The sequence below is a fragment of the Myotis lucifugus genome, unplaced genomic scaffold (assembly GCF_000147115.1).
Source record: "Myotis lucifugus unplaced genomic scaffold, Myoluc2.0 scaffold_45, whole genome shotgun sequence".
Taxonomy (NCBI): domain Eukaryota; kingdom Metazoa; phylum Chordata; class Mammalia; order Chiroptera; family Vespertilionidae; genus Myotis; species Myotis lucifugus.
The window spans coordinates 4,876,894-4,891,199 of record NW_005871093.1 but is presented as its reverse complement, the minus strand read 5'-3'; the positions used below and the strand labels follow the sequence as shown (position 1 = coordinate 4,891,199).

General features: G+C 37.5%; 1 protein-coding gene across 1 annotated transcript in view; it reads left to right on the top strand.

The window, feature by feature from the left end:
* The window catches only part of GTF2I (general transcription factor IIi), a 96,407-nt gene that overhangs the window by 62,281 nt on the left and 19,820 nt on the right, over positions 1–14,306 (top strand). Inside the window, 5 exon segments of the mRNA XM_006088229.2 lie at positions 1,882–2,065; positions 4,543–4,601; positions 7,881–7,952; positions 8,448–8,631; positions 9,919–9,977. Coding sequence (XP_006088291.1) covers positions 1,882–2,065; positions 4,543–4,601; positions 7,881–7,952; positions 8,448–8,631; positions 9,919–9,977 — 558 coding nt within the window.

The window sequence follows — 14,306 nt, the reverse complement described above, 5'->3', positions numbered from 1 at the left end:
TAATAATAAATTAAATAGCTTTTCCTTAATATTTTCAGTCATTTTTAAAAGTTTTTTTTAGTAGTTATCCCATTTTTCAATAGTCAGAGCCTTTGCCAGTGATTTTAATTGGTCCACTTGAAAGCAACAATGGATAACGTATTCTACACCGGAAGCACCACAACATGGGGATTGCCTTAGGGCAGCGGTTCTCAACCTGTGGGTTGCGACCATCGGAAAACACATATAGCATATCAGATATTTACATTACGATTCATAACAGTAGCAAAATTACAGTTATGAAGTAGCAACGAAAATAATTTTATGGTTGGGGGTCACCACAACATGAGGAACTGTATTAAAGGGTCGCGGCATTAGGAAGGTTGAGAACCACTGCCTTAGGGGAAGCTATTTTCATTGTTATATGTGACATGATTTTCAGATGTATATCAACAAAGGATGTTAAATCTATCTCATTGTTAATGTGTAATATGGTATACTCGAAACTATAGTACAAATATTAATGTTTAGCAAATAGACTTTTACGTAAAGTACCAGCAAAATAAAGTGGGGCTGTTCGGATGGCAACTCCTGAGGAAGGAGAGGTTGAAGGGAATCCATAGGAGTCACTTTAGCTTTGGGACCTTGTTGGCAGTGTCATTAGCACCTCTGCTGTTCTTTTAGCGTACTTAGCATTTTAGGTAACTGCTGTGTGGATTAAAATGTATAGAAGTCTTGGAAAGAATAATGGAATGTGTCTGATATGTGTCTGTAGTCATAGAAAATGTGGCATTGCTTTCGTTAGTGACAAAAGGCTTACCTGTGAAAATTTCAGTACTAAGTGTAAATGTGCCTATGTTATAGATGAACATAATTGATATTCTTAATACCTTTTTATCATGAAAATTTCCAAACAAAAACGAAAGTAAAGAATCAAAGACCCTCTAAGTATCCATTACTCAAGATCAACAACCTTTAACATTTTACAGTATTTTCTTTCTTGTTCTTTTCTGTCCCATCTCTTTTTGATGTAAGAATATTTTAAAACTCCGGTATCCTAGCGTCATGTCATTTCACCTCTCAAAAGGATTTTGTGTTTAATCCTTGTCATTTCAAATGGGGAGTTGGGTGAGAGGAAGCCATTGTCTTAATCTCAGTTCCACTATAACAAATAAAAACATTTAATACTCAGTGATATTTAAATGTCTCCTGTTGTTCAGAAAAACTGACCCTTCAGAGTTTGTTTAATAAAATCAATGTCTACTCATTATAGTTTATTCTTTTCTTAAAGTATAGTTGACATACATCATTATTAGTTTCAGGTGTACAACATAATGATTTGACATTTATATCTTTCAAAGTGATCATCATCATAAGTCTAGTAACTATCACCATATAAAGATATTACAATATTGAGTATATTTAATTCTTAACACTCCCCATGCTTTCCACTTTTTTGCAGCTGTTGCATTATTTTCTTGGATAAATAAATCTAGCAGAATTTTTAGGTAAATCTTCTGCTTCAGTTTTTTAAAAGAAAGTCCTTTTACACTAATGTTTTAAATGTTTAAAAATACTGCTCTCATTGCATATTGTATGTGTTAGCTGTTATCAACTGATTTGTTTTTCTGGGTTCATTAATGTTCAGATTTCAAGAGAAAGTCTACCTAGGTCTACATTACTTCAAAATATACATTAGTTCATTGCAGATTTGGTTAAATAGACCATTGGCATCTTTGGTGTTCTTTTCTTTTTAGTTCTTTTGTACTGTTTTATTGATTCAATTATAATAAACGAAAGTAAAAATTAATTATATAAGTTATAGAGCAATACATATTCAACTATTTTGTGCTTAATCCTTGTCATTTAATGATTTTTCTCTTTCTCTTTTCATCCTTAAAGCTCAAGCGATAAAAGCCAAAGGTCCTGTGACGATCCCATACCCTCTTTTCCAGTCACATGTTGAAGACCTTTATGTAGAAGGACTTCCGGAAGGAATTCCTTTCAGAAGGCCATCCACTTATGGAATTCCTCGCCTGGAAAGGATATTACTTGCAAAGGAAAGAATTCGTTTTGTGATTAAGAAGTAAGACTCTTGCACTCTTCTTTGTTCATGATTAGTGCATTTTTTAATATTGTTGACAACTATTAACCACTAGGCTATATTTAAATTAAGTTTTAATTATTATATATATTATTTTATTTTCCACTTGTCAGTGTGTCTGTCAGTCATGTCAGAGTTGGCTTTCAGAACATAAACACCTGCTCATATATGATTGCATACAAATCTAATTTTCTTTTCCAGTTTTCTGCTAAGTATGCTAAAGAAGGTAGTAACAAAGTATTAATGTCTTGTTTTGTTTAGCGCTCTCTCTCTCGCTCTCTCTCTCTCTCTCTTTCTCAAATCAATAAATATCCTCAGGTGAGAATTGAAAAAAATTAGTGCAGCTATTGAATTGGAAGTGTAAATGCTTCCATTTAAAAATGGCAGCCAGATCACCCATTTTTGTATTTTCTACTCTCTTACATTCTATGAAGAGTACAATAAAAGTTTAAAAACTAAGAGGGCATTTATCAACATATTTTTGCAATGTTAATTTCCTATTATACCCATGAAATGAGTACTAGATATATTTGTAAAGGGGAACAATTGGAGAATAGTTTGGAAATGATAAAATGTAATTGCTAAACAAAAATTTTCAATGACAGGGCTAGAGGGTTGGTAGTCCTCATCTAGTAACATCTGACTTAGAACGGAAAGAGACGTATCAAAAATGAGTCACCCCTGCCGAAACCAGTTTGGCTCAGTGGATAGAGCGTCGGCCTGCAGACTGAAAGGTCCCAGGTTCGATTCCGGTCAAGGGCATGTACCTGGGTTGCGGGCACATCCTCAGTGGGGAGTGTGCAGGAGGCAGCTGATCGATGTTTCTCTCTCATCGATGTTTCTAACTCTCTTTCTCTCTCCCTTCCTCTCTGTAAAAAAATCAATAAAATATATTTTAAAAAAATGAGTCACCTCATAAAATTTCAGTGCTCTAACTAAGGATAGGGAAAAAAATCATTTGGTTCTAGGGAGTAAAACCAGGTCATCCACAAGGAGGAACTTGTTGCTAACAGTTTATTTCCCCCCAATATATTGTGATTTAAAGATTTAGTAGTCTCGCCCTAGCCAGTTTGGCTTAGTGGATAGAGTGTCAGCTTGCAGATGGAAGGGTCCCAGGTTCGATTCCGGTCAGTGCACATGCCTGAATTACAGGCTCAGTCCAACGTGCAGGAGGCAGCCAGTCAGTGATTCCCTCTCATCATTGATGTTTCTATCTCTTCCTCTCCCTTCCTCTCTGAAATCCATAAAAATATATTTTTTAAAAAAGATTTAGTAGTCTCTTATGAAATCGAATGGTAAACAAAATGGCTTGTTCTAAAATCCTGACACTAGCCAAGAGCCGTAAACAAGAATCAACCTCCCCCCTACATATTGATGTATTAATAAGTTTATTGTTTTAAGAGGTCTTTTGTATTGTCATTTTATTAAATTGTTTTTTAACTTATTTGAAGTTTATTTTTAATAACAAAATAAATGTATAACTTATTTTAACAGGTTTTGCTTATGTTTGCTAATCTTAAAGCATGTAAAACCCTGTTTGGATGTTTAAATGTTTATGCAAGCTTATCACAAGTTCCTTTATGCTTTGCACATCCTGTTTCAAGGCCTTTCAATATACTCATTTATGGGAAACCATCTTCCACATTTGGAAAGGACTTTGTAAAGCCTTTCTTTCCCCAAAGGATAATGTGGTTAGTCTTGATAAGCAAAAAATATTTTGTTTATTTAGAAGGGTAATTCTATAGAGTTTAGCAAATGTTTTATTTCACAGCTCACTATTGATCAAATATTATGTATATCATTGACCTAATCCTGTATTAGATTCTATCATTTCTGGAATTATTGTTAATATAGACATGGTTATGCTTATCTTTGCTGCTTCCTCCCCTCTCCCCCTCCTTCCCACACACACACTCCCAATTACTTTAGGCCATTACAATAAAATAGAGTGATATGGAAGTTAGATTGTGAAAATTATGTGATCTTGAGATTATGTTTTATGGGCCATTTGTGTATTAGGAAAAACTTTAAAAGCAAGTATATTGTCCTACAAATGTTAGTATTGAAATATATTTAGGATTTTTATCATTAATTTATAGATATGTTGAAGTAAGGTAGTCTTGAATGAAATGTAAAATTAAAGGTCCTCATTTAAAATGTTTGTAGTTTGCTTTCTTTGGTGTTATGCTTTTATAAAATGCCTTTGGCTTGCAAAGTTAACTCTTTTTCTGTCAGGACGCAGGCTCTATGAAGCATCTTATTAAATAATGTGTAATTACCATTGAGTTTTATTACTCTGAGGAAATCTCAAGAAATTAGAATTTAATTTTACTCGGGAGTCCAGATTGTCTTTTTCTTTAGAAACTGGTCTTAATGACTGAATATTAAATAAGTACTAGTAGTTACTACTTTGATTAATAGTACCTTTTGAATATTTAATACTGTTTCTTACCTTGCAGACATGAACTTCTGAATTCAACACGTGAGGACTTACAGCTTGATAAACCAGCTTCAGGAGGTAGGTCTCCAGTCATATCAGAACCTTATGTATAAGAAATATACAATGTGCCGTAGCTGGTTTGGCTCAGTGGGTAGAGCGGCAGCTTGCAGACTGAGGGGTCCGGGTCCCACCTTCAGTTCCACTCAGGGGCACATGCCCAAGTTGCGGGCTTGATCCCCAGTAGGGTGCGTGCAGGAGACAGCCAATCAATGATTCTCTCTCATCATTGATGTTTCTATCGCTCTCTCCCTCTCCATTCCTCTCTGAAATCAATGAAAATCTATATATATAAAAGCCCAAGTGACTGTCCGACCATCCGACCGTTTGCTATGATGCACAGTGACCACCAGGGGGGCAGACACTCCGAGCAATAGTTTTGACGTGCACTGACCACCAGGGGGCAGATGCTCAACCCAGAAGCTGCTGAGTGACAGCAACTTTGCAGAGTGCCCTCTTGCACGCCAGGACCCCTTGGGGGATGTCAGACTGCTGGTTTCGGCCTGAGTCCCTCAGGCCAGGCTGGGAACCCCACCTGCTGGAGGGACCCGGCTCACTCCACAGACGCCCTTCGAGCCCTGGCGCCACCCCAGGTGCAGCTGCTGGGGAGGGACCGTGCGAGGATGGCTCCAGGACATGTCCAGCCCATCTCGCCCCACCGGCCACCTTCTAATTAATTTCCTTTCAGTGTTCACGAATCTGTGCACTGGGCCTCTAGTCTATATATTTAAAGGCTAAGTGACTGACTGACCAACTGACTGACCGGCCAGCTGGTACATATGACATGCACTGACAATTTAAAAATAAACATTGACTCACACATGCACAATACATATAAAGCTCTTGCTGGCGCCAATCGCATGCGTGTTTTGATCTGTCATTGTCGATCGTGAATTTGGTTGTTTTTGTTGACATTCTGAAGCTGAAAGAAAGTGGCATCATGGACAGAGTATGTCTGAAGACCAACTATTGGCACAACATACCTCTGAAGCCAAAAGAAGCCGTTGAAAGAAAGAAAGTGGCATCATCGACAGAATATGTCTGAAGAACAACTATTGGCACAACGTACCTCTGAAGCTGAAAGAAAGTGGCGTCTTCAACAGAATATGTCTGAAGACCAACTATTGGCACAACGTACCTCTGAAGCCGAAAGAAGCCGGCGTTGTCGACAAAATATCTCTAAAGAACAACTATTGGCACAACATACTTATGACGCTGAAAGAAAGTGACAATGTTGACAGAATGTATCAGAAGACCAACTATTGGCACAACGTACCTCTGAAGCCAAAAGAAGCCGGCGTCGTCAACAGAATATGTCTGAAGAACAGTCATCAACAAGTACTACCAGTACTGGTAGGAACTGCCTTCATAGTGAAAATGAAATAAATGAGGATGCAGTTATCGAACATAGTTGTGGTGGAATGACTGTTACATGTCAATTTTGCCTATCACTAAATTTCTCCGATGAAAAACCAACTGATGGAAAATTTACTTGATGTTGTTATTGTTTCTTTATTAATCAATTTATATATTATTTTCATATACATTTTACCCATTTTCTTTCATCTCTGACACTTCTATTATAGAGAAAGGGTGAATAATGATATTAAAATATTTCTTCTAATTAATTTCCTTTCAATGTGCATGAATCTGTGCACCAGGCCACTAGTATATTAATTAAAAAAAAAAGAAATATACAATGTCAAAATATTTCCAATACTCTCTAGAACAATAAACTCATTTTCTTCATAGTAACCCATTATAAATAAGTACAAATCAGCATCATATTTTTGGGTAGACTAAAAGAAGCGTATCTGTTCTTTTGAGATGCAAACATTATCTGGGATAAAGTATTGAACAATTTTTATTTTTTTAATATTAGTTTCTTCCATTTCCTGGAGTTATACATTTTTTTTAATATATCTCTTTATTGATTTCAGAGAGGAAGGGAGAGGGAGAGATAGAAACATCAATGATGAGAGAGAATCATTGATCGGCTGCCTCCTGTATGTCCCCTACTGGGGATTGAGCCTGCAACCCAGGCATGTGCCCCCAGCCGGAATCTGGGACCCTTCAGTCCACATGCTGATACTCTATCCACTGAGTCAATCCAGCTAGGGCTATTGAACAATTTATTACCCAAGTATACATTAGCCAATTAAATAATCACTCATCATTATACCTAGGACATAAAACGATATACTTCTTAAAGCATATAGGCAACAGATTATCATTTGTTTGTTAGTTGTGTTTTGAAGGAAATACAATCGTGATTTGTTCTCTTGCTTGCTTTTGCAAGAGAGTAGACTGGGTGGGTATATAAAATAAAATTTGAGCCCTGGCCGGGTAGTGCAGTTGGTTAGAGCATCATCCAGATACGCCAAGGTTTGGTCCCTAGTCAGGGCACATACAAGAATCAACTAATGAATGCATAAATAAGTGGGACAACAAATCAATGTCTATTTCTCTCCTCTCTTTCTCCCTCTCTGTCTGTCTCTCTGTCTCTTAAATCAATAAATAAAAATTTAAGCCCAGCCAGTTTGGTTCAGTGGTTGAACTTCAACCCGTGAACCAAGAGGTCACCAGTTTGATTTCCGGTCAGGGCACATGCCCAGGTTGCTGACTCGATCCCCAGTAGGGACTGTAAAGGGGGTAGCTGATCGATGATATTTCTCATATGTGTTTCTATCTCTTTATCCCTCTCCCTTCCTCTCTCTCTAAAAATCTTTCAGAGAGGGAGAGAGAGATAGAAACATCAATGATGAGAGAGAATCATCGATCGGCTGCCTCCTGCATGCCCGCCGGGGATCGAGCCTGCAACCCAGGCATGTGCTCTGATTGGGAATTGAACCATGATCTCCTGGTTCATAGGTCGATGGTCAACCACTGAGCCATGCCAGCCAGGCAATAAAAACATATTTTTTAAAAAAAATGTTTTTAAATACAATTTGCATCACTTAGAGTTTGTGTAGTGGAATGCTTGCGAGTAGTCTTAAATGCCTAAATTTATCATTGCATAAATCTGCTAGCTATTTCTGAGTAAACTGAATTGTATTATTTTCTTTAATTATGACACTTTAGAACACCTATTACCTATGTAAAATTATCTTAAATTATAAATTTCCATTTTGTCAATTGTTTTACTCTTACTCTTTTTATTCAGTGTTAGTACTGTTTTAATAAACACATTCTGAAATCATATGGATAATTTTAGTCAGAATAGCAAAATGATATTGCCTATTTCATAATTATATTAATGGCATCAAATTGAGAAAATTTGTATACTTTTTATTCTTACAGTAAAGGAAGAGTGGTATGCCAGAATTACTAAATTACGAAAGATGGTAGATCAGCTTTTCTGCAAAAAATTTGGTAAGTCTAATTTTTCCCCCAACTAAAGTATGTTATAGAATAATTTCCCCAAATTTTGCTTTAACAAAGTAAATACAATAAATATGACTCACTTCTAGTTTTTCTCTATTGTTTTCAAATATATATTTATTATGAAACGTTCTAAACCTGTACCAAAGGGGAGAGAATAGTGTAACAAACTCCCAGATACTCTTTATTGTGTCATAGTTTTCTTTTTTTATTTCTTTCAAAAGATACAGAAAAGTTTTTTATAACAAGATCTTAATGTTATTAAGATGGTCTTAGAATCAGGAAACATTAAGTCCACCACAAGTTACCCTTGATCAGCGGCCCTTTATACCTGCAATTGCTGCTTTAAGTCTATTTCGTGGTTAGTGTATTGTTTCCAGAGTGTACTTGGCTTTCTAAAACATTGACATGTACACTGATTTGGATTGTACCAAAATATGATTGCAGCAGGAACTTAGTCTCCTGAATTGTTTTTCTTTTGTAAAGCTGAAGCCTTGGGGAGCACTGAAGCCAAGGCTGTACCTTACCAGAAATTTGAGGCACATCCTAATGATCTCTATGTGGAAGGACTACCAGAAAACATTCCTTTTAGAAGTCCTTCATGGTATGGAATCCCAAGGCTTGAAAAAATTATTCAAGTGGGCAATCGAATTAAATTTGTTATTAAAAGGTAAGATTGTAATCTACAGAAATAAATTTAATGTTGTCTTAAATATTAATTTCATGAAAATGGATGACTTTTTGTTCGCTTCTCAGTTGGACTTATTCTAGTATTCAGAATTAAGGCGTTACATTTAGATTCATTTATGGAGCAAATGTTTATTTAGTGCCAGGTACCAGATGTACAAAATTGGGTGTGACAGTTCAGAAGACTTATTACAGAGATAAATTCAGTAAAGTATTACTAAGCACTTTGGGGGAGAAGACCAGGGGTAGCATGTAGATTGGTCAGTTGTACATAGAAATTGGAGAAAAGGTGTTTCAAATAAAAGAAATAATGTATGTGGGGGCAAGAGGTATCGAATGTACTTTAATGTTTACCTAACCTCACCATTCTGTGCGGAGTGGGTTGAGATGCCTTGTGCGCACTGAGTGAAAGACAGATTGAGGCAGCCAAGTGGAGGAAAGGCCTTAAGTCTTATATAATCAGTGGAGTAATTAAACAATTTTAAAGCTGATTCCCCTTAAAATAATTTGGATTTACATTTTAGAAATGCTGTTTTGGCTTGGGTTTGAAGGATAGCAGAATGGGTAATTTGGAAGCAGGGAGTGTAAACAAAAGGCCCGTTTTTAATACAGAAAAATTGTGGTGGCCGAAACCGGTTTGGCTCAGTGGATAGAGCGTCGGCCTGCGGACTGGAGGGTCCTGGGTTCGATTCCAGTCAAGGGCATGTGCCTGGGTTGCAGGCATATCCCCGGTGGGAGATGTGCAGGAGGCGGCCGATCGATGTTTCTCTCTCATCGATGTTTCTAACTCTCTGTCTCTCTTCCTTCCTCTCTGTAAAAAATCAATAAAATATATATAAAAAAAAAAAGAATTGTGGTGGGTGTAGACTCTATTACTTGCTTATTACTGTTTGGGGGTTGTGCATTTGTGTATGTTTGTTGGGACTAATTGTGTAAGGGTGAGGCAACTTTAGGATGACATAGCTAGATATTTCTAGCTATATTGTGATATAGTTCATTCAGGATTTAAAAAAAGAAGGTTGAGCTGGTTGGAGGGAAAGGTTTTATACATTTAAGCTTAAAATGCTTTTGAGGACATACAGGTAGTTCCACCTGAATCTGTTAAAATTGCTATTTTCAAAATAATCTGGAGTCACTAGAATGGTACTTTTCATTGCACAAGAAGGCCGAATGAACCATATTGAAAATCAGTGGCCCTGCACACATGTATGGAGAAGGCCTTTAAGGCATTCCTAAATGCTCTGTTACTAATGTCAACTTATTTTTACAGACCAGAACTTCTGACTCACAGTACTACTGAAGTTACTCAGCCAAGAACGAATACACCAGGTAAAATGATAGTGAATTTCTTTTTTAAAAGCTTATGAAGCCCTGGCCAGATAGCTCAGTTGGTTAAAGTGTTGTCCTGATACGTCAAGGTTGCAGGTTTGATCCCTGGTCAGGAACATACAAGAAGCAACCAATGAATGCATAAATAAGCGGAACAATAAATTTATCTCTCTCCCTCTCTTTCCTTTGTCTCTCTCTCTTAAAATCAATAAATAAATAAATTGAAGGGGAAAAAACCTTATTAGATAAATTGTTTTTAAGCTTTTAAAAAACCTTTTAAAGCAATGGAATTCCTCTTCTTTCTCCAAAAATATATTTTGAGGAATTTCAGTACAGACACTACTTGATTTATCAATATGAACATAAGCAGTTTTAGAGAATTTGAGCTTTGAATTTGGACCAGTGGTGTTCAGTAGAAATAAAATGTGTGTCACAAATGCAAGCCACATATGTCATTTTAAATTTTCTAGTAAACAAATCTGTTTCAACCTAATCAATATAAAATATACATGAAAAAGGAATTTGCATTTTTTATTTCATATGTTTACTAGAGGCCCAGTGCATGAAATTTGCAGTCCAGGAGCCCTCAGGGGATGTCCGACTGACGGTTTAGGCCCGCTTCTCCTGGGGGGCAGGCCTAAGCCATCAGTCAGACATCCTTTGCGCTGCTGCGGAGGCGGGAGAGGCTCCCGCCACCCCTGCTGTGCTTGCAAGCCATGAGCCCGGCTTTTGGCTGAGTGGCGCTCCCCCAGTGGGAGTGCAATGACCACCAGGGCGCAGCTCCTGTGTTGAGCATTTGTCTCGTGGTGGTCAGTGTGTGTCATAGCAACCGGTCATTCTGCCAATCGGTCAATTTGCATATTAGCCTTTTATGATATAGAATAGGGTATTCTATTTGAAATGCCCATGTGTATTTTATACTCTTATCTCAATTCAACTTGCCATTTTTTAAGTGCTCAGTTGTCAGATGTGGCAAATGTTGCAGACTATGCAGATTTAAACTTTAATCTTTATTTATACAAACCCTGTTTTTTCATCTTTTTTCCTTCCCTCACCTGAGATATGCTTTTTGTTGATTTTAGAGAGAGGAAGGGGTGGGGAGAGGTGGGTAGGAGAGAGAGGGAAGGAGTGAGGGAGGGGAGAGGCAGGGAGGGAGGGAAAAGAAAAGACAGAAGAAAGAGAAAGAAAGAAACATGAATGTGAGAGAGAAACATAGATCAGTTGCCTCCCATATGGACCCCAACTGGGGATCACACCCGCCACTTTTTGGTGTGCAGGACGTTGCTTCAACTGATCCACACTGAACAGGGCCATACCCTATTTTTCAGATGACAAATACTGTAATTCCAGCAATTGCACTGGCCAATAGAAAGATATATGAAGTCTCAGTTTTAATTATGTGAATGGTTTTATTTTCTTTATTTAAGCTATAAGTCTGCTTTTATTTTCCATCTTTTTTTAAAATATGTTTTGTTTTTTTATTGATTTCAGGGAGAAAGGGAAAAGGGAGAGAGATAGAAATATCAATGATGAGAATCACTTATCAGCTGCCTTCAGAACTTCCCACACGGGATCAAGCCTGCAACCCGGGTATATGCCCTGACTGGGAATCAAATGGTGACCTGGTTCATAGGTCTATGCTTAACCACTGAACCATGCTGTCTGGGCTCTTTGTCATCTTTTTGTTTACCATTGCAGAGTGTCAGAAAAGTGACCACAACTTGTATATCTTTTACAATCTTAGGGACTTTGTTGCCAAGAACCAATGGCTGTTTCTCTGTGTGTGTAGTTAACCATTCTTGTAAATACTAAGGTGAATGAACTATTATACAAGATGGAATTATTTTCTATACTAAAATACTCATCTTTCAACTCTTAGGGTACCTGGAGCAACTGGTGAAGGTCAGCCAGTATGCCAAATAGGTTGTATAATGTTGTGTTGATCATGGCATGAAAACTGGTTGAGAAATACTAAACTAGGGAAACAAAATTATCCTGTGCCAGGAATCCTGCAGGTTGAGCATCAAAATCAGCACAGCAACCGCCTCAGCATGCATTTTTGATTTAGGCAAGAAACAATATATTGATGATGAATTGAAGATTGGAGAGTACACAGATTTTGCTAAGGGAAGTAATATATATATATAAAAAAAGTATTCCCAAAGGTAGAGCTTTAATATTGATTAGCCAGAATATGATGGAAGTCTATGAATGACCTTTCATTTCTCAAGACAGACCTCAAATTCAAGTTTGTGATTAATATGATCACTGCTTAATATTGACTGCAAACTGAGAATGTTAAACATGCATCATTGAAAGGATATACAGGCACCATAGATGTCACTCCAAGGATTGAGTAATAGCATTTTCATCAGTACAAGTTTAGACTATACAACAAAAGTTTTGTTAGTCACTATTGCCATCAGCAATGTCTTTTTAATTCTTGGCATGACCTGGGATTAGGTAACAGTTGTATGCCTAAATACACTGTGGGTGTACTTCACCTTCAATTTGATAAAAGATAATATGTCAACTGTGAGAAAGTTGTGGAGCTAGCCAGGTAATTGAGCTTTGAATGGGAAGAACGGGGTGGTATTACTTGGCTCTTCTGAGGAGTAGTTCAGAGATCTTTTGTAAAAGCAGAAAAGGAAGTGTAGGATGAGGTGAAGCGGAAGGGGTGTCTGAGCAACAAGTTAACAGAAGCTCTTTACCTTGGAGAAGGAGAAGCTAGATATCTTTATAGTAATAATTCAGATTTTGTTTATAGCAGCGTTACTCTGGCTGAATGGTTACACTACCATGCTAAATCCTTGAGATGCTAGTTTTCTTTTAAAGCAAAACTTCTAATGTTCTTTTACAGTAACGGTAACGAAATATTAAGAGACTTTCTGAGGCCACCAACTTTTAGCAATATTTTCAGAACCTCTCCAACATCTCCTACTGCCTTTGTCAGTAAACACAATGACATTCACACTTAATTTTGTCACACAGTCCTGATTATCTGTCCCAGTGAGTGACATCCTGCACGTCTTTTTAATGACATATTTTCCTTTATTTTTACATCACATTTAAAAGGGAATGTTTGTCTTGTAAATGAGGGTTAAGGAAATAACCAGTTGTAGATGTGAGTAGTGTTGAGTGACAACTCTCAAATCTCTTTAACATTTATTTCTGCCATTTATTTCCATTTCTTTACCATTTATTTCTTGCTGTGATTAGTGAAGTTTGCTTTGTGTGGGTTTCTAGGCACATAGCTGTTCAATAAAACAAGGAATGCCTGTATGGAAAGCAATTGCAAGTGAAGTTGTTGGTTGAACCTGGTATAGGCCTTCCCAATCCCCACAGGATTCTCTGATGTGACTCCAAGGAGGAATGTTTGAAAACCACTTATTTAGCCCTGGCTGGTGGCTCAGTTGGTTGGAACACCGTCCTGTACATCAAAATATTATGGGTTCCATTCCTGGTCAGGGCACATACCCAGGCTGTGGGTTTGATCCCCAATTGGGTGTATATGGGAGGCAACTGGTAGATGTTTCTCTCCCACATCTGTTTTTCTGTTTCTCCCCCTTTCTCTCTCTCTCAAATAATTAAAAACATATACTTGGGTGAGGATAAAAAAACACACAAAACACTCATTCAGAGCACTCTTATGAACAAGTTCTGTGTTGTTGTTTTTCAAGTATGTTTTTATTATTTAGAGAGGGGGAGAGGAAGGGAAAGAGATAGAGAGATAAAAACATTGATGAGAGAGAAACATTGATCAGCCACCCCCACCAGGGACTGAGCCCAAAACATGGGCACATGCCCCATCCAGGAATCAAACCAGCTACTTCTTGAGTCATGGGTTGACACTCAACCACTGCGTCACACCGGCTGGGCTGAACATGAACAAGTTCTTTGTTTACAATGTGAACCTAAATTTGAACCCTGTCTGTCTCAGTTCTGATATTTGACAAGTGCAGGAAATCATTCCTTTTTTCTTTCTTTTTTGTTTGTTTGTTGTTAATCCACACCCAAGGATATTTTTCTATTGATTTTTAGAGAGAGTGGAAGGGAGGGGTAGAGACAGAGAGACACATCAATGTGAGAGAGACATATCGATTAGCTGCAACCCACATACATGCCCTTGACCAGAATCGAACCCGGAACCCTTCAGTCTGAGGCCAACACTTTATCCACTGAGCCAAACTGGCTAGAGCAGGAAATCATTATTTCCTTAAGATCCAATGATTTTAAATAAAATGTTCTTAAATAAAATTGAATTAAGAGTATCCCTGGACACCCTAACTGGTTTGGCTCAGTGGATAGAGCGTTGGCCTGTGTACTCAA